A 23,157-nucleotide genomic window follows, 5' to 3' on the forward strand; every position below is an offset into this window, starting at 1 on the left:
TTTCTTTTTAACTTTTTGTCGAGTAGAACCAATTAATTAGGCTGGTTAATTAAATTCTCTGATCTTATTACAACCTCTTCATACTAATGAAATTGAAATATGTACATCTAAAAAAAAGTTATGTCATTTAATAATATTACACATTCATAAAATATGATAATTTAATTAACTTAAGTTAGAAACTCACATTACCAACTAAAACATACAACTAATGGTTCACCAAAAGACTACATTATGTTTATAACAAACCATAAGAGTTGATCTTAAAACTTTCACAAACGCAGTTCAAATCAAGCTAACAACATAAATTAACCATTTTACCCAGCAAATAAACCATCATACAAACGTAGTTAAACGTAATTAATAAGTACTATATACATTCGTATAATCTGATTTGACCATCTCCGAACATCTCTTCATGGTCAATCCGATGAAGCCGGTTAACTCCTCATTCCTGATCAAGCTTCACTCGGTCTCTTTCCTTCCCATGGATCTCTCTAAAGTACTCCTTCTTCTTCTCTTTAACAATTTATTTGTCTTCTTCTTACCCTCTCAAAACACTGGTGCGGAAGTCGGAATCCGCACTTTCCGGTTAACTTAAGGAGGAATTAGGCGGGGTACTTATTTGCCGTTATAAAACTAACTCTTAAGGAGAATGCAAACTGAATTGTAAACAAATATATTGTTATAATCTTGGTTGAATCAAGTTCCCCTCTACAATTTGCTTTTTTCCTTATTTATATCGAAAAACTATCATGCACATTAGACTAGTGCGACCTCCAGGTCTAACATTCGCGTTTATTGATTACTTCATCTGACAATTGTTTCGTCTGTTTCATTAATTTTTCTTAACTTCTCATTAAGGGTCCGAGATCGCCATACACCAGTTGGCGTAACACTTTGTTGGGCTTACAAACATATGGGCCTTAATTCATAAGGCCTTTGACCCGTCATAATGGGCCGGGGCTGAAGTGTTAGATCTGATACCGAGGTTTTGGCCGTAGAAGTTTTTGCGAAGTAATTTAGTTCACAAGACTTAAATATGATTTGGTTGTCCTTTGGGAAACTAAGACCCTTGAATGTTCGTGACTGATACTCCTCGATTTAGGGTTGTCTTTTCGACTTTTTTATGCCCAACTTATTCCGCCTTAACGTCTTTAAGTTATGCGTATAAAAATATAGAGGGTCATCATTGCACACGGAAAATGAGATCCTACAAAGGTAGAATGCTCCTTCTTATTCATTTTCATTTCCTCTTGTTTTTATTTTTGTTGACTCTGCTCCATTTTTACTCTTCATTTCCATGTCGGCGAAATCCTTCAACTAATTTGTTACTTAAATTTTTCTTTAGTTTTGTTTCCCTGTTCGGATTAAGTTCTTTGCCACTCTTTCAAATACTTTTCACGTCATTATTCCTCCGTGGCCTTACGTTTTCAAGCGACATATCATTTCTCTATCTATGTATTCGCCAAAGCAAACCAAGAAAATTGCTGAAGCTAGCCAATTCAGAACATATCCACCATCGATTATCACGTAGGATGATTTGGTTGGTATCCGTGATATGTAAACTTCCCTTCGAGGCAGAACTGCTTTCCCTAGGAGTTGTCCTGAAGAAATAAATGCTTTCTTGCTTTCTAGGTGAAGCATTCTAGAGGTCAAACCTTCAGTCTTGAGATGAAGGGCATTGTATGTACATTCTATCTTATTATTCATCTTTGCAACTTCTTAGCTGACTCCATAGACACTAATTTGCCCTTGTAAGAGTTGGTGATACATGATCTTCATATCATGACTTGGTGTTCAAGTAGGTTGAGCTTCGTGGGACTGAAATTTTGGTGGTGGTCTTGTGGGAGCTGGATAACCTTGCTAGAATTATTGTTTGGGGACATAACCTTGGTAGTAAGGCATTCAATTTTTGTTTTGCCCTTGATGCGGTTGTGGAGGTGGGTATACTTGATATTGTGGATTTGCAACAAGATCTTGTGGATTTGTATAAATTATCTCCTTAGATTGTCCGCCCTCCCCATCTGGAATTAGGAAAGCATAAACGAATTGGGCATTTCGTTGTTGCCTCATCAAGAGTTTGTACAGCTTATCATTCACATCATTTATCTCCTTCTTGTACCTCTCATCTAGATCTATGCGGCCCCAAATGGTTTTATCATAATCTTCATTGTAGTTCCCATATGATTGTGCAAGATTCTCAACGAATTCCAAGCCATCATCCACGTCATTGTTGTGGAAGTTGCCATTGCTTGCAATGTCAAGCAGCATCCTGATTCTTGGGAGAATACCTCTCTAGAGAGTGCTTAGGAGGGACTTGATGGTGAAGCCATGAGGATGGCCTTGAGACTGATAATGTTTGAAAAGCTCCCAAGTCTCGTAGAAAGTTTCAGCATTCTATTGAGTAAACCTAGAGATCTCGTTTGACAAACATGCAGTTCTTGAGTTTGTTGTGTGCACTCTCACAAAGGGAATAACTTTCTACGACGATAAGGTCTATTGTTGGATCGATCGGTCCGTCACTCCTAACAGAGTGGAATCAATGTAAGAAGATGAAAAATTAAATTTGAAATATACAAGATACCTGGTGGGTTACCTCCCACAAAGCGCTTGTTTAAGGTCTATTGTTGGATCGATCAATCCATCACTCCTAACAGAGTGGAATCAATGTAAAAAGATGAAAAATTAAATTGTTTCACCCTCTTTTTGTTGGTGGCCTACTTTGTTTAGTGACGCTCATGGGTTTGTTGCACGGTGTGATGTTTGCCAGCGCAAGGGTAATATAAGCAAGAGAAATAAAAAGCCTTAGAATTTCATTCTCGAAGTGGAGGTGTTTGACGTGTGGGAATTAATTTCTTGGGTCCTTTTCCATCATCTTATGGGAATGAGTATATCTTAGTTGTTGTAGATTATGTTTCTAAATGGGTTGAAGCCATAGCCAGTCCAAAGAATGATACTACTGTGGTGCTTAAGATGGTTAAGAAGATCATCTTCCCAAGATTCGGGGTTCCAAGAGTGGTGATTAGTGATGGAGGAAAGCATTTCAGTAATAAAGTTTTTGAAAACTTGTTGGTGAAGCATGGTGTAAAGCACAAGGTAGCCACGCCTTATCATCCTCAAACATGTGGCCAAGTGGAACTTTCAAACTGGGAGATTAAGGGGATTCTAGAGAAGACTGTGGGTAAATCTAGAAAACATTGGGCTTCAAAGCTCGATGATGCTCTTTGGGCATATAGAACCGCCTTCAAAACTCCCCTTTGAACTACACCGTTCAACCTCATCTATGGAAATTCTTGTCGTTTACCTGTAAAGTTGGAGTACAAAGCTCTGTGGGCAACAAAATTGATGAACTTCAATCTTAAGCCTGCAGCAGAGCGACGTTTGATTCAACTTAATGAGTTAGATGAGATTCGTTTGAATGCTTATGAGAGCTATGACATCTACAAAGAGAGAACCAAAGCTCTTTATGACAAGAAGATAATCTTGAAGAATTTCACTGAAGGTGATAAGGTGCTCCTATTCAACTTTAGGTTTAAGCTATTCCCTGGAAAACTTTGCTCAAGATTGTCCGGTCCTTTCGTTATTAAGGAAGTAAGGCATAATGGTTCTTTGATGCTTTTGAGTAACGCCGGTGAACCATTTGCTGCAAATGGACAAAGACTGAAATTGTATATCGCGGAGTCCAATTCTGAAGAGATCACTACAGTTCCTCTTACAGACCTCGATCAAGCTTAAGATCTCATTACGGTCAAGCTAAAGACCTTAAACAAGCGCTTTGTAGGAGGTAACCCACCAGGTATCTTGTATATTTCAAATTTAATTTTTCATCTTTTTACATTGATTCCACTCTGTTAGGAGTGACAGATTGATCGATCCATCAATAGACCGATAAATCCATACTGCTTAATGCTGCTTTTTAATTTTCTATGTGCAGGAGAAGGATATCGATCGGTCCCTTTTTTGGACCGATTGATCGATATGGTTCTGCCAGACCAGGGAGTAGGCGATCGATCAGTCGTTTAGTCAGACTGGTCGGTCGATCAACGCGATGTTGAATACGGAGAAGCAGATCGATCGGTCCCTCTTGCGGATCGATCGGTCCCTCTTGTGGATCGATCGATCGATCTTGTTCTGCCAAACCAGGAAGGAAACGACCGATCGGCTTCCCTAGTGGATTGATTGGTCCAATTTGTTCTGCCAAAGCAGAGAGACAACGACCGATCGGTCGTTGCGGCGGACTGAACGGTCCAAGGTACGTTTTCAACCCAAAAATTTAGCAAAAATCGAAATTGAATCAAGTTTACTAAAATCAAACTGATCTAAACCGAGCAAACAAGAGATTCAACTTCATAAAAATCGATTTTGGTTTTTCATCTTCTTCTTGAAGAACACTAAAAACACAAAATTGATTTGCTCATAACTCTCTTAATTCTTAACGGATTTGGACGATTTTTGGCTCTAATTCACTTGTTTTTTCACCCTCTTTCTGTTGGTGGTAGTGTTTTGGTCGATCTGCAAAGGTATGTGTTTTAAATTCCTTATTTACAGTCCAATTTTTACATGGTTTGTCTCTAAACTCCAAAATTTTGACTTTCTTTGTGTTGAATGATGAAATTTTGTTAGATTCTAGTTTATAATAGGTTAGGAAGCTTGATTATGGTGTTCAATGGCTAAATTATTGGAAATTTGGGAACATGATTTTATGACGATTATGTAAAATCGGGTATGACATGCAATTGGAAGAGGAATTCGATTGTGATGGTTTTGTGGCTAGATTCTTGTGATATGCTTATGACTAAGTAACAATAGTTCATTCTTGCATTATCATATGTCCCAATTGTGCTTAATTTTTGGGTTAATTGAAATTTGGGATTGAGATTTTTCATGGTTTAGAAAACAAACGAAATTTGGAAGAAGTGAAAGAGAATGTGGATTTTAGAGCTTGAAATCTTGTCTCTTTGTGACTTGCTATCTCTACTTTCACTTCAAAAACCATGATTTGCCAATTTTGTAAACTTTGGTTAATGATGCCAAATATCATGTTTTGTAGGTGATGGGGCGAACAAGGGAATCTGCTGGAACAAGCCAAGGTCAGAGTACCACGAGTGTTGATCCGAATCGAAGGCCTATCACAAAAAAATGGGTTTCGTTGATACTGTGTTTGGCAGCTCCGAGCTCGGTCGTAATTCATCCCACTCGATGTGGTTATCCAAACGCGTTGAGACACCTCGGTTTACTTGAAGATGCAGAGACATTGTTTCAAACCATAGGCCTTGAGAAACCTTGGGCACTAGAACACTTCACATACCCCAAGTTACTGAAGGAGTTCTTAGCAACATGTCGTCTCCGTTACAATGGTCCTCAAGACCCCGTAGCAAGTGAGGGAACACTCACATTCTTCTTAAACAAGAAACATTTTTCTATGTCACTCTTTGAGTTTTGTGAGGTCAATGAGGTCTCATGATGTCATGGTGAAGTACATTATTGAACGGTTTGATATAAACTCTCTGATAGTGGTTTGCAGGCAATTGATTAAGAGCATGATCCCAAAATAATATGCGAGTTCTCACGTTTTCAAACCTGTTTTCTTGGTTAAGATTTTTGTTTTGCTTGAGGGAAAGCAAGAATATAAGTCGGGGGAGTTGATATACAATGTTTTTAGAGTCTTTCACCCTTTTCTTTTATGTCCATTTTGAGTCGTTTGTCGTCTTTTATTCCGTCTTTCGTGTCTTTCGAGTCGTATTTTGAGTCTTGAGCAGGAGCTAAGTAGTTTGAGCGAAATTGGCGCATTTTGGACCAGTTTCGGGCAAGGAAGTGCAAGATTAGCAGATCCATCATCATATCGATCAATCCAAACCGGCAACACATTCCAGGATTCGTCCACCTGACCGATGACCGAATTATGTTTCCTAGAGTCTTCTTGTTAGTCAGAATGTATTTTAATTGTTTCCTGTAGGTTCCATTCATAACCAACTTAAGAAATGGAAGCTTAACTTGAAGCTTCTTCATATTCTCGTCAAATCGAGCATACTCTTTTTCTCTCTGAATCTTCTTCAAGCGACCTGGGAAAGGCATCTTAGGCACATAAGGGGGTGATGCAGCGTTTTCAGTCTCTCCTTTCTTTGGAACTTCCTTCTCAGCTTCTACTTCTTCAACCAGTGGTTTAGCAACCGATTTCTCCCCAGCAATATCCTTTTCTAAGTCATCAGAGATGGATATCGCCTTCTCCTTCTCCAAATCTGGATTGAGCTGTTTACAACTCCTCAGCGAGATGGCTTGTACATACTCCTTACTTCCGTTGTAGTCCTTTGGGTTCGCTACTGGTTTACCAGGAAGAACTCCCATTAGCCTTGTGGAAGCAACTGGTGCCTGGGCTACTTGATTCTCAAGTGTCTTAACATGTGAGGCTAGTGACTCAAATTTTCCATGGAGGTGATTGTACATGCTATCAACCTTGACATTGATATAAGCAGCATTCTTTTTTTGGCCTTAAAGAATCTGTTGCATCATCTGTTTCATCTCAGTATCTCCTGAAGAAGTGTTTCCAGGTGCTTGGAACTTCCCTGGAAGTTATTGAACTGGGATTTCTGCTGAAAACCACTTTGACCAGCGACCTATGGTTTAGGTACAAACACCTTGTTGCTGAAATTTCCATGCCCTGGTGGAAAAGTCTTAGGCTGAAACTGCTGACCTTGAGATCCCATCTGCGTTGATACACCTGATCTTGCGGATTTTCCACATTAATGCTTCGGTACAAGGCTGCAGCAAACTAGGGTTCTTATTTTTTTTTTTAAAATAAAACAAAAACTAGAAAATTAAAAGTATCGAAAGAAAATGGAAAAGATAAACCTGGCAAAGTAAGGGCGTGAACAACTCTGATACCAGATGATACAAGACTCGGTGGTGAGCTTGTACTAGGATATAGATGATGGCTTCACAAGATGACAGTCGCTTCTCTCTTGTGAAGGAAAGATGGTCGTTGATGTAGATCTGATACGATGACGGTCGCTTCAATTGTGTGGGATCGATTGGAGGGGAAATGCTGGCGGATTGAAGTACACCACAAAGATGTGATTGGTCTCTGATACAATTCATTGTTTTTATTGAAATAATCAAAGGTGAAAACTCGTACAACTGCTGCAGGGGGACTTTATAAGAGTCCTTTAGCTAGCCCTAAGGCCAAAATAAATGTAAAAGTGCAACAAAGAAAACAAATAAAATCACAAACACAAATCCATTGTTTTTGGAAAGAAAATAAGTCAAATACTAAAGCAAACTTGAAACCTCGTGATGAGCACGTCTTCTAGCCGTTGCTGGGGCTTAATGGACCTGCAAATATCGAAAATACTGAATAGAACGTACCTGGATGCGATCTAGGCCCAATAGCTGTTCTCTGAACCACATCATGTACTACTCACTGATCTACTTCAGGAGTCTTGTCAGGTGCTCGTTTGTTTGTTGGTTTATTGAAGTAGATGGCTTCTTGGAGTTACTGTTGGATAGCTTGATCAGTCTCTTGAAACTCTTCCAAATCCTTGATGTCTTGTTCTTGATCTTCACTCTCTCGATCACTCTCAAAGGTGAAGCTTGTTTTGCTCATCTCTTGTAAATCCATGGTCTTCTCTTGGATTCTAGATGTTTCTTGACCTTTCAAAGGAGAATTCATACCTGGGGATATTCCATCGAAGAGCTGCTCGGAGGAGAAGTTACAAACTAAGATCAAATATAATAACTGAAAACAGAGAGGGAGAGAGAGAATAAGAAGAGATTACATCATGGCTGTCTCGGAAGGATCAAATGTCAGCGAGAAAATTCACGACAATGCAGAATATGCGATGAGAGAGGTAATGAGACTAAAGCATCTGCAAACAACAAGGAAAGGGTTAATTAGTTCATTCATAAATTCTTCATATCTCTAACTTAACATACATGATATTTACTACATCATGTTAATTAATTATAAATAAAACCAAAATATATTACAGTTAATCCTTAGAGGCCAAAGCAATTAGAAAGAGATGTCTTTACAAACTCGATTAGCTCTTGTATTTTGTTCCCATGACATGCTGATAAAAAAAGAATATTTAGAAAGATAAGTGTTTACATAAGAAAATACAACAATGCAAACAAGTAGAGGTTTGGTAGTTTTTTCATATCAATAACCACACCATCTCATAGAGATGAACTTAGAGAAACAGAGAAAATCTAATGAGTTCTCAAAAGTATTTATCACCGCAAAACCTAATCAAACAAATTTTCACAAATCCGTCATATTCATAACTTGAACTCTAGAATACTCGCTTAAATTAATCACAAAGAGAACAAAACCTTCAGCATCTTTGATCGTTCAGACCTTATGCCTTGCGAAATTGGAGAAGAGAAGTATCAATTTACGAAGACACAAAAATGATCAATGAAGATTTTGTGTTTCAGATCTAAACTTACGAGAGAGACGATATCAAGCTGCACCATTGCTACCATAAATTCCTTCACAAATCCTTCATATACACTGTAAATTAGAATAAATTTATGGAGAAGGGAACCTCCAAAGAGGAAGGAGTAACTCAAATTGCAGAACTGATCCTACAAATCACCACATGATATTTTCCTGTGTTTTGGCCTCATTCACACAGTTCCGACAATCACTTTCCATAAGGTCACCCATCCTTTGACTACTCCAGCATAAGCACGTTTAACTGTGGAGTTCTCTGAGGACCTTTGACCGAAAACATAAGTGCACTTTTCTGACATAAGTGCCAAATCAATTCATTTAATCCTCTCCGCAAACTGGGGTCGCACAATTCTCCCCCACTAACATACCGCAACGTCCTCGTTGCGCACAATGATCGTCACCCCTCACAGTGTGAGCCCACCACTCCACACTTGTCTAGGTTCGGCTTTGATACCAATTATAACGCCCTGATTGCCATCTCTCCAGTGGTCCCCATGTTCATCACTAGCCCATGGGCCCACCTCTTTAATGGGTCTCACGTCCTCTCACTAGCCCCGTGAGCCCATCAATATCCGACGATCGGTTTGCTACGTCCGGGAGGCTTAAAGACTTGTTTACCGATCCTACAAATCATCACATGATCTTTCCCTGTGTTTTGGCCTCACTCACACAATTCTGACAACCACTTCCCCGAAGGTCACCCATCCTTTGATTACTCTTGCATAAGCAAGCTTAACTTTGGAGTTCTCTCAAGACCTTTGATAGAAAAGATAAGTGCACTTTGGTGACATATTTGGCCAAATCAATTCATTTAATCTTCTCCGCAACCGGGGTCTCACAATATTACGTCGGTTTGATACAGAAGTTAATTCTCTTCTCTTTTTATATTAACGTCGGTTGTTGAAGTGTCATTAATTAAGTGACGTTAAACAACAAATTTCTTTTAGTGCCATCCTCGGTATTATAAATATTGAAATTTTCAAAAGATTCAGATATTATAAATATTAAAACTAAATAATATGACATTTAAAATATTCTATCAAACGATTTTGTAGCACCAAGGAATTTGAAAAACGGGTGACATGGAGAGAAAAATAAATTTGTTTTTAAAAATTGTGAGAGGGTGAGAGGGCCATCAACATTAACAACTAAGGAAACGTATCGGATTTATGTTGCTTTGTTTTCAACACTTTGTTCTCACATTTACCACATGTAAGCGTGTTTTCAATTTGTTCAGCGTAAGTAAAGGATTCCAGTGCTTTGACTAAGTTATCATCTTTGGCTTTCGGATTCCATCCTTTTAAATATTCAAATGTGCAGGAGGAGGAATTGTAAGTAGAACAATGAACGAGAAAAACAAGTAGATAAAACTCATTTCTAAGCGTCATAGTTGTATGGTACATGAACGCTAAAATTGCTTAAATACTAGAGTAAAGAATTGAATAATGTTTGTTGAAAGGTTCAATAAATATAAATTTTGAAACTTTTACAAGATTCAGATATTCTAAATATTTAAACTGGATAATAGGACGTGTGACAATATTATAACAAAAGAGAAATTCAAAACAAGTTGTTTGGATGAAATGTTGTAAATGCGAGTGAATACTAAGAGAGAAAGAGAATTTTTGCTTTTTAAAATCATGACAGTAAGCGAAAACCATCGTCAATATTATAAATATTCACGTTTTTAAAAGGTCATGATATTATATATATCAACACTAGATAACTAGATTTTACCCCGTGGTACACCACGGTGCTAGTGGTTTATACATATATGTTATGTAAAAAAATTAACGATTATACTTATGTGAACCATACGGAGTAATTTTTAATTTGTTATGTGAACCGAGTCTCTATATGAAGTGTCTTTTAGTAATGTTATTGAGTATTGGTAAAATCGAATATCTCATTTGTATTATTGAAAATATTTTTTTTTTTTATTGCTTACAACACTGAAAACTTCCTTGGAATTTAACAACTGATTTCATCCAAATGTAGTTGTTTTATTAAACGACTTGAAAAAAATTGATTGGATGACTTTATTCTCCTAGTAATTCTCTTCCCATAGTCATTGATGAATCATAGATATATAAAACCATTGTAGTCTCTCAATATTTGGTCATAAGTTGGCCCCATAAGAAACCTGAAGAGAATTTTAAATGATAATGCAGAATCAAGCTTAGTTGAACCATATGATGAACTTACAATCTTGCTGGTTCTCAATCTTGCTTCCCACACTTTTGCTTTCGAATTCCAAGTGTAAATCTCAGGAATTTCTTCGTAACTAAGTTCTATTACTCGAGGATTGTGGTTGTTTAGATCAAATCACGCTGGCAGTAACGGATATTGGTAGGCTTCCATTTTGTCACCTTTAAAAACCACAGTTGAAAGATGTTATTTTCACTGATAAGTTATGATTTGTAGCAAACGTTTTGGGCTTTCATTTTCTTCAGTCGCTCCTCTAACAATATTTTTAGACATGATTGTTATTAGGATTTTAGTTACTGATAACATTGATTGTTGAGATATGAGAATATTTATTTGCTATATCTAAGGAAGCCAAATCTTTAAAGATGCTATATAGAGCTAACTCAATATTCCAAAATATTTGAATCTATTTAAACCACATTTATCCATGTAGTTAATTTTTATGCATACTAATTTATCAAATTAGTATCTGATACCATCCACCCTAACATCAACTACGATAAATTCTCTGAATTATAGACTCTAACCATTTGTATCTGAAATTTATATTTTAGGTGGAGGGAGATTAAAGCAAAATCAATACGCGATTGATCCTACATACATGAGTTATTGAGGTATTGAATTTTTTAATTTACAGAGTAATTTTCGTAGGTTTTCAAATAACTTGCATAACCCATAATAAAGAAGCAACATAATGAGTATGCTAGCAAAGTCCATATAACTTGTTGCATTGTTTAAAAATTTTTCAGCAGGTCGATAATTTTAATAAATAAAACACACATACGTCAAAGTAATATATTGATACACGAAATAAAACTGATAATTGAAGAGGATCGTTTTAGACTCAACACACTACTCATCGCTATCTTCATTGTTTTCCTCGTCTGATACAAAATCCAGCAATGTACAGAAGAAATTAAAAATATATATATCTGAATACTAATACAATTACAGTAAGCATAAATATACAATATATACAAAATATTGAAACAACCATCTAAAACATTGTCAAAGGTTTGATAGTTGATAAAATAGTTGTTACACAAAGGAAGACTGTTCTCCACGACAGTTTCATCAATGAAACTGAAACCATACTTGTTCTCGACCAATTTGCATCTCTGGTCTCAGTTGATACTTGGAAGTTGGATATAATTTTCCAGTCATTCTCAAATATTTCATTGTTGTAGACGTCAATTAGGTCATAACTAAGCGTCCCTTGAATCTCATCACCCTGTAAAAATGAAGTTTCCATAAGCATGGAGATTTTATCAATCAAGTAATACAAAGATGAAGAAGTAATTACAAATATGTCACTAAAGATGAACTCCAATGTATCATCATTGATATCAATCTTCCTACACTTTCAAATGACCTTAACACAAATCTTCCACTGGGATCTCCACGAATGGACATCTTTGACTCAAAATGAACCATTTTTCAGTGATTCGCTGGATGTGAAAAGGGTTTTTTTCTTATATTTTTTTTTGTGGTTTTTCGTGTTTTGGTAGAAGGTTTTGCTCTCAATATATAATGGAGTGAAAGCGTGTAGGGTTACGAATATTGCGCCGTTTAAACTACCATATTTAATTTATAATTACGCTGTTAAGGTCACATAATTTATAAGTCGAATGCAGTAGTTTATTATATGAATATTAAATAAAATTAAAAAGTTTTAGCTTAATTCGATATAATTTTGAAGATTCTTCATATTTCTTTATATTGGATTACTCATATTATACAGTTATCACTCTTTGAAAGTATTCTGTATTTAGATGATATTTGAGAATATTCATTATCAATTATTCTATAGAAAAGTTGACATTACTTATCATAATATAGTTCCTGTAATATTAATGATTTGGTATTTGTTTTTTTTTCATCTTTTTCGCAAGTATATACCGGATTAAATGTCTTATTTAAGGAAAGATTCCCAAAAAATATACCATCGGATTTTTATTTGGACGTTTAATACATAATATTGTAAAAGCGAGTGAAGAGTAAGAGAAAAAAAGAGTTTTTGCTTTTTAAAATCATGAGTGTATGCGAAAACCATTCTCAATATTATAAATATTTATGTTTTTAAAAGGTCCTGATATTATATATATTAACACTAGATAATAGAATGTGTGGAATATTATATCAAAAGAAAATTTTAAACCAAGATTTTAAAGCGAGTGAAGATTAAGAGAGAAAGGGAGTTTTTGCTTTTCAGAATCATGAGAGAGTGTGAGAACCATCATCCGTGGTGGTTCTTCGATGATTGTCCTAATTATTAATCAATAATGAAATTGAGAGAGAAGGAGAATTTACAGAAATGTGTTCAAAATCTTCAAATTAGAAGAGATTTTCGGTACATTATATTCTCTAGATCTACTCTCATTGATGTGAATTTGCGGTACATTAAATGATTTTGTGTTCATATAATAGAATTTATTGACTATGAGAAACATATTTAAATCAAATATTTGGAATTAAAATTCTATTATCTTTGAACAAATGGAACACCCAGATTCATTTGGAGAACCTAAATTACCACAACTTTGTGATTGAGGTCTTGTTGAGAAGGTGAAACATGCTTTGAGGATTAAATTGTTCAAAAAGTTTCAGGAATTATTCATTGGGACAATTAAAAAATAGCTTCAAAAGTGGAGAACAAAAATTTTTGGGGAAAATTTTCCATTTCTTGTGTTTCTGGTTTGTAGTTGACTCACAACCAAGATATTGAAGCAATCATTCTTAGGGGCTATTATAGATTTTGTGAAACGTGAATGAATCAATTGTCCTGCCATATAGTTCATCATCTACTCCAAAGAAGGATACATACGTGCAATGAAGAATTATGGTTTTTTTTCTCAATACCCTATGCATTTCTCTGTTAGAGAGTTTATCATAAAAACTATATTTTCATTTGATTATGCATCACAAAGCTGTTTAAAGGTGAAGTAAAAGAACAAAAAAGATATAAAGATGAAAGATATCTTATCTATCAAAGCCTTAAGAGCATCTTTAAAGGTATAACCTTCAAGATGTAGTTTAGAGATTTTTAAGTATATTAATAATGTAAAAGAGTAAGATAAGAACCATAAATATATAGGTTATTATTGGTTGAACCTTAGGTTATTAAATTTTTAATAATAAAAAATGTAAAACATATTAATAATTTTATAAATTAATAAAAAATTAATAATTTTATAAATTAATAAAATATTAATAAATTGAAAATTATAAAAATAAACATAAAACAGATTAGAAAATAAAAAGAAAAAGATAATACAATTAAATATTATTAATAACAAATGATAAACAATTAAGATAAAAATGAGAAACATAAAAGATACAAACATATAATTTAAAATGAGAAACTTAAAAAGGTACAAACATATAAATTAAAGCACAAAACATTTTATTAAATGAACAAAAAGTTTATAAACCTTTTCAATCATTTGAAAAATGTCCAAATTTAGTCCATATATTCTTAATCAAATCCTCTTTCAATTGGTGATGTGCTTGTTTATCACGTATTATTCTACGACGATCACCTATACCCTCAAGATTTGTAGGCATATTGTTTGAAAACGGAAGATCCGGGGGACCTTCTTGGAATTCTTCTTTGTCAAAGAGAAAGTGTGTGAATGTCGTTCGTCTTCGACAATCATATTATGGAGTATGAGACATGCTCTCATAATATATGCTATTTTGCCTTTTTCCCATAAAAGGCATGGATTCTTAACCATGACGAATCTTGCTTGGAGGACTCCAAATACACGCTCAACATATTTTCGTGCAGATTCTTGACGTGTTGCAAGCAAAGAATGTTTTGGGTTTTGTGGTAGTCGTATGGATTGAATAAATGTCGCTCAGTCGGGGTAAATACCATCTGTAAGATAGTAAGTCATATTATAATCTCTTATGTTGACATAGTAGTTCATTTGGGGAGCTTGACCTTTTATAATGTCATTAAATACTGGTGATTGATCAAAAACATTTAAATCGTTACAAGTACCTGGCACTCCAAAAAACGCGTGCCATATCCAGAGATCTTGTGAAGCAACTGCCTGCAAAACAATAGTTGGTTTTCCGGTGCCTCGAGAATACATACCTTTCCATGCGGTTGGACAAATTTTCCACCCCCAATGCATACAATCGATGCTGCCAACCATCCCCGGAAATCCCCGTTGTTCTCCAATATAGAGTAGCCTTTGGAGATCCTCTTGTGTAGGCCGCCTTAGGTATTCTTCCCCAAAAAAATCAACAATTCCGACGACAAAATGTTCCAAACACTTACATGTTCAAGACACACAATTACACTGTAAGATAGTAGAAGAAAAAAGGTCATGTATGTAAACTAGAACAGATTCAATTATTCGATAGAATGAACAATTCAGACACTACAATCACATTATAAGATTTTAAGAACAAAACAATTCATTACACTAACAAAACAATTCATTACACTACCAAATTCGCATTCAAGAATATCTGTTGCATTAAAATTAACTAAATGGATTCTCAGAACATACCATATTTTGATTATATGGGCTTTGTTAATTGCCTTAAGGGCCGGGAGAATATAGCGTTAAAGATGCCCTAAGTGATATTTTAGAAAAACAATAAAAAAAAGATGGAACCTGAGGAAGGGATTTAGATTAGGGGTATTGTTAGTAGTGGGATTTATTTTTAAATTTTCAAAGGTTCATATTTTCTGTAATCTCTTTTTCTTGTAGTGCCATCCTCAGTATTATAAATATTGAAATTTATAAAAGATTCAGTTAAAATTAGATAATGTAACGTGTGGAATATTCTATCAAACAAGTTTGTAGCACCAAAGAATTTGAAATGCGGATGAAAATGGAGAGAAAAATAAATTTTGTTTTTAAAAATTGTGTGAGGGCCATCAATATTAAAAACTGAAGGCAACATATCGGATTTATGTTGCTTTGTTTTCGACACTTTGTTATCATATTTAATACTTGTAAACGTGTCTTCATTTTTTTTCAGCGTAAATAAAGGATTGTAGTGCTTTGACTAGGTTATCGTCTTTGGCTTTCAGACTCCATCATTTTAAACATTTAAATGTGCAGGAGGAGGAATTTTAGGTAGAACAATGAACCAGAAAAACAAGTAAATAAAACTCATTTTTAAGTGTCATATAATTATATTGTACATGAACGTTAAAAGAGAATTTCAAAACAAGATGGTAGGACGAAAAATGCTGTAAAAGCGAGTGAATACTAAGAGAGAAAGATAGTTTTTGTTTTTTAAAATCATGAGAGTATGCAAAAACATCCTCAATATTATAAATATTTATGTTTTTAAAAGATCTTGATTTTATAAATATTAACACTAGATAATAGGATGTGTGGAATATTATATCAAAAGAAAATTTGAAAACAAGATTTTAGCACCAAAACCGTTGTAAAGTGAGTGAAGATGAAGAGAGAAAGAGAGCTTCTGCTTTTCAAAATTACGAGATTATGCAAGAGCCATCCTCAAAATTATAATTTTTTAAAAGGTTTAGATATTATTAATATTAAAACTAGATAATAAGACGTGTGGAAAATTTTCCACTTATTAATGTACTGTAGAGTGAAAACCAAAGGCTCAAGTCTTTGGTTTGTAGTTGACTCATAGCCTATGCGATTCTCATTAAGACTACGTACAATGGTTTACACTTTCAAGTGAGACGATGTTAGTTTTATTATTACTTAACTGGTGTTGAAACTAACATCGTAACTTCTATTATTACTTAAAAGTCACTTAATCAACCAACATTAGACGCAATTTTGCTTATTCAAATTCTTACTTAATCAACTCACTAGAACACTATAAATAGACAATTAATCCACTTGCATTTTTATTAATCAAAATATTATATGGTTTTACACATACATAACAAACTTAAAAGAAGAACACAAAAAATAGACCATCCACATATCACAATTCTTCCGATTTACCAAACTACTCTTTAAGTCACTAAAATCATGTTCGCCAGATCGCTTGAGTATGATTTTGATCTTGTAGGAGTGATTACTCGAGTATTTAACCCGATAACTTAACCGAAATAGAGTATATGCGGGATCAATCACAAGGAGGAAGGTTACACTAGAGACTTGCGAGACTCGTAATTAGTTAAAGCGGAAAAGAATTGTTGTTGGGTTTTCATTTTTGTAAATAAAAATGAAATTTTTTAAAAAACTTATGAATTAAAGACATTGGGCTATAGTGTATTTGAAATAAAAATGACTACTGAATAAACGTAGCAAGGATTCAGACATAAAGAACCGTTCTTGAACATGAACATAAATTTAGATTAATTCTCTCTCAAGACATTATCACAAAATTCAACTATTCAATTACTAAACTCTCATTTGTAATTTCCTAGTTAAAATTACCATTATCAAACAGGTTCATTTCGTTCACAATGCATTCTAACATCAACTCTCGTAGGTTAGAAATACAATGCTCAATTTACATTCATTCAAGCACTTTATCGAACATCTCTGAAACAAATAAAAGCCTAAGCTCTAAAACAGGGTGATCAATCCTATTCTAGCATTGAGAACATGCATATTGAAGAACCCAAAGAATAAGAATTCCCTAAGACATCTAATTTATCAAATCATTGAATTCTCCTACTTAGAACCCTAAACCCAATTAAAAGACTACTCACACATAATAATTGAAACAAAGCAAATAGATATTGAAGAAAACATGATTCAATAGATTAGAATAAGAATAAGGTTTAGAAATCTTCTCCAAATTTTCAAAGAGGATCAGTCTCTATCCCAGATGTTGCTTACAAGTCAAAAACTCAGAAAACTGCTCTAAAAAAAAGCATAGAATGAAAAACAGGTCATTTTTGCGTTTTAATACCTATTACAGAAAAGAAGTAGCAATTAAATAACTTCTATTAATACCCACACCAGTTAGTTTCCACACCTGTGACGATGGGTTTTCGCAGGGAGAACGTACACATCCCGGGGCACAAGTGATTTATGGGGTTTGATTGGTAGGGGAACGTACACATCCCGGGGCACAAATATTACTACCATTCGCAATCCCGTCCTGCATATTTGTGTCAAGATCATCAGCAATGCTATCTTCTTCAAAGCTGAGTCGGGATCAGTTCGTGATAATGAGTTATGGATGCTCTTCTTTGGAGTTAATCATCGGCTGAAGTGAACTATGCAGCTACTTTGTGCGAGATGTTTGTGAAAGTGAAGCTCAACCTTCCTAAGCAGTTGTTCATGGGTACCTTTCTGACTCCATTGTTTATTCATTGTGGTATTGATTTATCTACCTCAGAAGTGAATGAGAATATGGTGCACGTGGATATCAAGTACTCAATGCATTGCCATATTCTGAGCGATAGATATGTTACAAGTTTTGGGGTCTTGACGGTCTACTAGCATACTGCACACTCCCCAACCCGGCTATTACTGCGCTTCTCTCTCGGGAGAACTTGGCCTTTCTACCTGGGGCACACATGAAGTAACCATTGGACAGGAGAACCGCGGCAAGCATAGTAAGGATATTGCCGGTCCGAGTGGTACAGCTGAGCATTATATAGACATCCGTCTCAGTAGAAGCAGGAGGGAGCCAGGCCAGGCACACAGCTGTAGTGAGAGTCCACCACATCACATTTGAGAAGCGTAACACCTTCTAATTTGCTTGTTATATACCATTTTTATTTTCGTTATTTTGCTTTTCTTTGAGTTAGATCGACGCTTCTCTTGGAATTGTTTTCACACCTAGACGGTGTGAAGCAAGTCTAGGGGAGGTGTCATTGGTCTACTGATGGAGTTTGCTTTTTTTTATGTTTCATTTTAATTTTTTCTTGAGTCTGTTAGTTTGTTTTATCGAGTCAAATCGTGTTTGTTTTATTGAGTCAAAATGCTGTATGAGAACTATGAGCGTTTCTTAGGGAATTGCACCTTGCTTGATTTCATCGTCTTGGGACCATTTAGCATTGTTTAAGGATAACTTGGAACTTCAGGAAAATTCATGCTAGATCACTTGTATTATCCCTCACTTGGAAATTTGGATGATTTGAGTTTAACCTTGCTTATTTGAACTTAACCTTGACTTATTATATCTCACTTAGGGGTTGGTAATCATGTAATGGATGGTAATCATGTAATGGATCATACATTTAGAGTTTAATCCGCGTTATTTTGCCACTCTTTGTAAACTCTAAATGGCTAGACTCATCTTTAGTTTAGTACCACACCTTTATCCCTATCCATGCTTCAGACCACATGCATTCTTATGTCATTGTCATTATGTGCATTCATGTGCAAGAACTATGGAGTATACAGACCGACATAGCTTTCCTTTAATTAGGATTGTAGTTGTAGTTGTTTGGGATGATTGACATTGAGTTCTTATGATTATATCGATATATTTATGAGCATGTGCTGAGCTTTCATGATTGATTTTGTTGATGTAGTGTGTGAGACGAGAACCGGTTCTATTCCCTCGGAAAAAAGAGAACGGGAAAGGAGAAAGAATGCAACCGGAAAAGTCGATATGTCTTTGGTTTTACTTGAAAAGCATCTATGATACTTATGATTTGTCTGGATTTGACGTGGTTAGGATGATCCGAGTTAGAGGGAAGTTATGTACCTCCCAATTGGTATGTGATTTTGCATAATGATTTGCATTCGTTAATATTACTGTTGAACCTTAAACACTTGAGCCACCTAAAACTGCCTTTACACCTAGACCAAAACGTATTCGATATTCCCTTTGTGAGAGTGCTCACAACTGCTAATGACTGTTAAAAGGTTAGGTTAAGTTACACTTTCAACACCCTAATTTTCACTCCATATCATCATTCTCTCTCTTCTATCTAATAATTCAACACCTTCTTATTTTTGCACACTATAAAGTTTTTGTTTAATAAATTTCAACACCATACCCTACCACTTTATCTCATATTTTTATTTATTTTGTTTTATAATTATACATTAATAAAAAATTATCTACTGAATTAAATTATAATAATTGAAGTTTAAATAATTTTTTAGAATATAACTTTTTTAGTTTATATTCTTAGTTTCTTTTATTTTTAAAAATTTATAAAGACAAAAATATGGAAAATCATTATTAAAACATGTAAAATTATGAATAACACACATAACTAATTAACTAGTACAATATACACATTCCTTACAGACTGTTCAGATTTGGTGAAGATGGTGTCCTCCCCGCTCGAGTGGCCGGCGTTCTCTGTATATCTTGATGATATAACTGTTGACAGGGAGGAATTTTCTACCTTCTCATTGTCTCTTATTCCTCGAAATGCAAATGTTCAAGCGGATAAATTGGCACGGAATGTCCGTTCCACTACGCATTCTGTTATGTATGTGAACAATTGTCCCTCTAATTGGCTTTTATAAACCAATTCTTTAGTTATTGTTGACAAAAAAAAGTACAAGAAAATACAATTTTTTTCAAGTGTCCATATCAAATGAAACAAATTCCCATCTATAGAGTATGAAAATTAATGAATTTTAATATAATAAATAAATAGATAATAATAATTTACAATGAAATAATTGATTTGGGTGAAAATATTTAAATTTTCATAGCCATTAAAATACAGTCCATATTTTATTTTAAAACATTCTATAAATCCAATTAATAAGTGCCAAGTGGCTTTATTGGGCTCCATCTTCATTCATTCAACATGTTTAATGCCACATCAGTTTTAACAAAAAATTTAACATACCATTGCACTACTTCAACTGTTGAATACAAATATTCAACATCCCATTGTAAGTAGTCTAAGAAAATTCTTTCTTACTACAGGTAAAATGAGTACAAAAAACCCTATACTTTTCTCCAAGGCTTTACACACCAGGCACATAGATAGATAGATTGATAAGAGTATCAAAGTTTTCTTGTAAGAAAACTGTTATGAAGTTAGTGGAGAAAGCTTTAGAGCCTAATGAATTTAAGATATCGAAGCAATCGTTCTTGGGGCCTATTATAGATTTTGTGAAACGTGAAGGAATCAAATTTTCATGCCATACTAGATTTTAAACCGCGGTACAGCGCGGCCAGCGAGACGATATTCTAAAATATATTTTTTATTAATTTTGTTTGGTATATAAGAGTGTACTACTATATTTTGATTGTTAGTTCCATAATTTAACCCGTAAAATATTGTATGATAATTTAGCTTTTATATAATTGTAATTTGAAAAACTTAATTAAATAAGTATAATATTTAACATAATGAAATGATGTTGACAAAACATTTTTCGTTTAAATAGTATAATTTCATATTAAAATATTGTGTAAGTTATACTATAATAGACAACCCGTAAAAACATCTATAATCATAATTATGTAATTTATAACTTGTTACATCACATGACCCGTGCTACACAATTACCAATAATACTTTAATACACACACATTTTATGTATCGATTAAAATATATCCGTTTTCAAAAATTCATATTGCAACATATGCGGGAAAAAATTGTATTTTTATTATACATTTGAATTTGTATGAATATAAATTTAAGAACAAATAAGATAATTTAAAGATATTTAAGAAATTTTCAGTTTATTAGGGAGATATTTTAGGAAATTTTGTTAAATGTAATAGATACTAATTTCTAATTTTGAGAGTTTATTAGAGTGTTTATCATAACAACTGGATTTGCATTGCAGATGCATGAGAAAACTGTCTAAAAGTGAAGCGAAAAACAAAGTAGATAAGTGGATGAAAGATATCCTATCTTTCAAAGCCCTAAGGGCATGCACATCGGTTGTGTCGTCTCCCAAAAACAAGTTTTTTTTTAATCTTTTGAATTAAAAAAAAGAATGTAACCAATCGCGGGCCGCCACGTGTCAGTGGGGCCCGCGATTAATGAAGGAAAGAATCACGGGACGGTCCCGTTTTAGTTGACGACCCATTTTTTTTTTGATTTAATTTTGAAAAAAAAATCTATGGGACCAAGTGGGGGTACGTTAATGCCGACGCTCTAAGTGATGTTTTGGAAAAACAATAAAAAAAGTGGAACTTGAGGAGAGGATTTAGATTAGGGGCATTGTTACTAGTTGACGGTATATTGCTTGCTCAAAATCCAGTACACAAGATACCCATACAGAATATACGGAGGGGTACTAATTTTTAAAATTTATGCAAGTATCTTTATGGGTGGATTGTGTACACTAATCTGGTAAATAGTGTGAAGCTTTTATGTATTGATCAGTTCTCAAGGGCCCAATTTGGTTTGAATAGATTTATGTTTGCCATCCATATATGCACATTATCCTTAGTTGGGCAGTTCAGGAAAAAGTTTGGCCAAAGGGATGTGACTTCAAATGGAAATATGCCTTTAATTTTACAATGTATACCCACAAATTCTCCAACTCAAAAGATATAACACGGATTGCAGAAGGTGACAAAGTCAATTTTTGTTACTTCGACTTTTTGTTTTCTCAAATATAAGAGCATTAGAAATATTTACAAGTGTCTTTTAAGGATTTATAAGAGCATTAGAAATTTTGTACAGCTTGTAAACAACATTGTTAAATCTTTAAGGTACGAATGCAAAAAAAATATTTTGATAATTGTATATTATTTATTGGTGCAGGTTGAAGTGAACTCTATAATTGTTGACTATCAGAAATATGACCATTTGGTTCTACGAAAGAATCCTCAAGACAATGAAAAATACAATTGTAAAAGTAAACTGATTGTGTGTATCTAATCAATTGTGTGGGCATGGAGACCTAGATCATTCTCTTATGACTTCAATGCGATTCCACGGTAAATTGTGTGTTTTGTGGTTTGTTGCTCTAGTGTTTTAGCCTTATATTGTGTAGTGCAGATGGTTAGATGTGGAGGTGTCGGTGGTCGTGGTCGTGGGCGTGGGCGTGGTCGTGGTTGTGGTCGTGGGCGTGGTCGCGGTGGGGGCGTGGTGTTGCCTCGAGTATCGATGCAAATGTGAGCTTGAGTACTACGGATGAGTATGTTGGTGATTCTCAGGCGTATTAGGAGGGATCTCTGAGTAATGCTAGTGTGAGTGCCATGAAAACCGGTTTGGCTTGGGACGGTACTAGTGTGGCTGGGAACCCAGTAAGGGATGTTCCAACAGGTGGGGTCAAGGGTCGGAACGATAGCCTTGCGGATTTTCTGAGTGCAAGCTCTAGTTGGACCACTAGGAGTCCCACCAGGGATGGGGGTGATATGAAAAGAGAAGAGAATGAAAAAGTAAAATTGTAGCACCACAAGTTTGTAAAGCTAGTGAAAATTGTAGTAGAAAGAGAGTTTTTACATTTAATCTTGAGTGTGTGAAGACTATCCTTATTAGTGGTATTTCAGTAAGATCATTAATTAATAGTTAAATTGAGAGCGAAGAGATTTTTGGATTCATACATTGGTGATATGACGAAGATAAACTAGAGAATAGGACTTGTAACAATATTAGAACAAAACATATTAATAAAACAAGATTGTAGTCCCAGGAACTT

General features: G+C 34.7%; 2 protein-coding genes and 1 non-coding gene across 3 annotated transcripts; all 3 read left to right on the forward strand.

The window, feature by feature from the left end:
* Positions 1-2,329: 2,329 nt before the first annotated feature.
* On the forward strand, positions 2,330-2,437 carry LOC111829578. Its single transcript, XR_002832945.1, has one exon. It is a non-coding gene; the product is annotated as a small nucleolar RNA R71 (small nucleolar RNA).
* Positions 2,438-2,976: 539 nt separating this feature from the next.
* On the forward strand, positions 2,977-3,738 carry LOC111829559. The gene is made up of 2 exons (XM_023778879.1): positions 2,977-3,231; positions 3,316-3,738. Exons 1-2 carry the CDS (start codon positions 2,977-2,979, stop codon positions 3,736-3,738), a joined length of 678 nt encoding a protein of 225 aa, XP_023634647.1.
* A 1,318-nt stretch (positions 3,739-5,056) lies between these two features.
* Positions 5,057-5,539, forward strand: LOC111829560. The gene is made up of 2 exons (XM_023778883.1): positions 5,057-5,458; positions 5,528-5,539. Exons 1-2 carry the CDS (start codon positions 5,057-5,059, stop codon positions 5,537-5,539), a joined length of 414 nt encoding a protein of 137 aa, XP_023634651.1.
* Positions 5,540-23,157: the final 17,618 nt, after the last annotated feature.

This window comes from Capsella rubella, unplaced genomic scaffold (assembly GCF_000375325.1).
Source record: "Capsella rubella cultivar Monte Gargano unplaced genomic scaffold, Caprub1_0 scaffold_9, whole genome shotgun sequence".
NCBI lineage: Eukaryota > Viridiplantae > Streptophyta > Magnoliopsida > Brassicales > Brassicaceae > Capsella > Capsella rubella.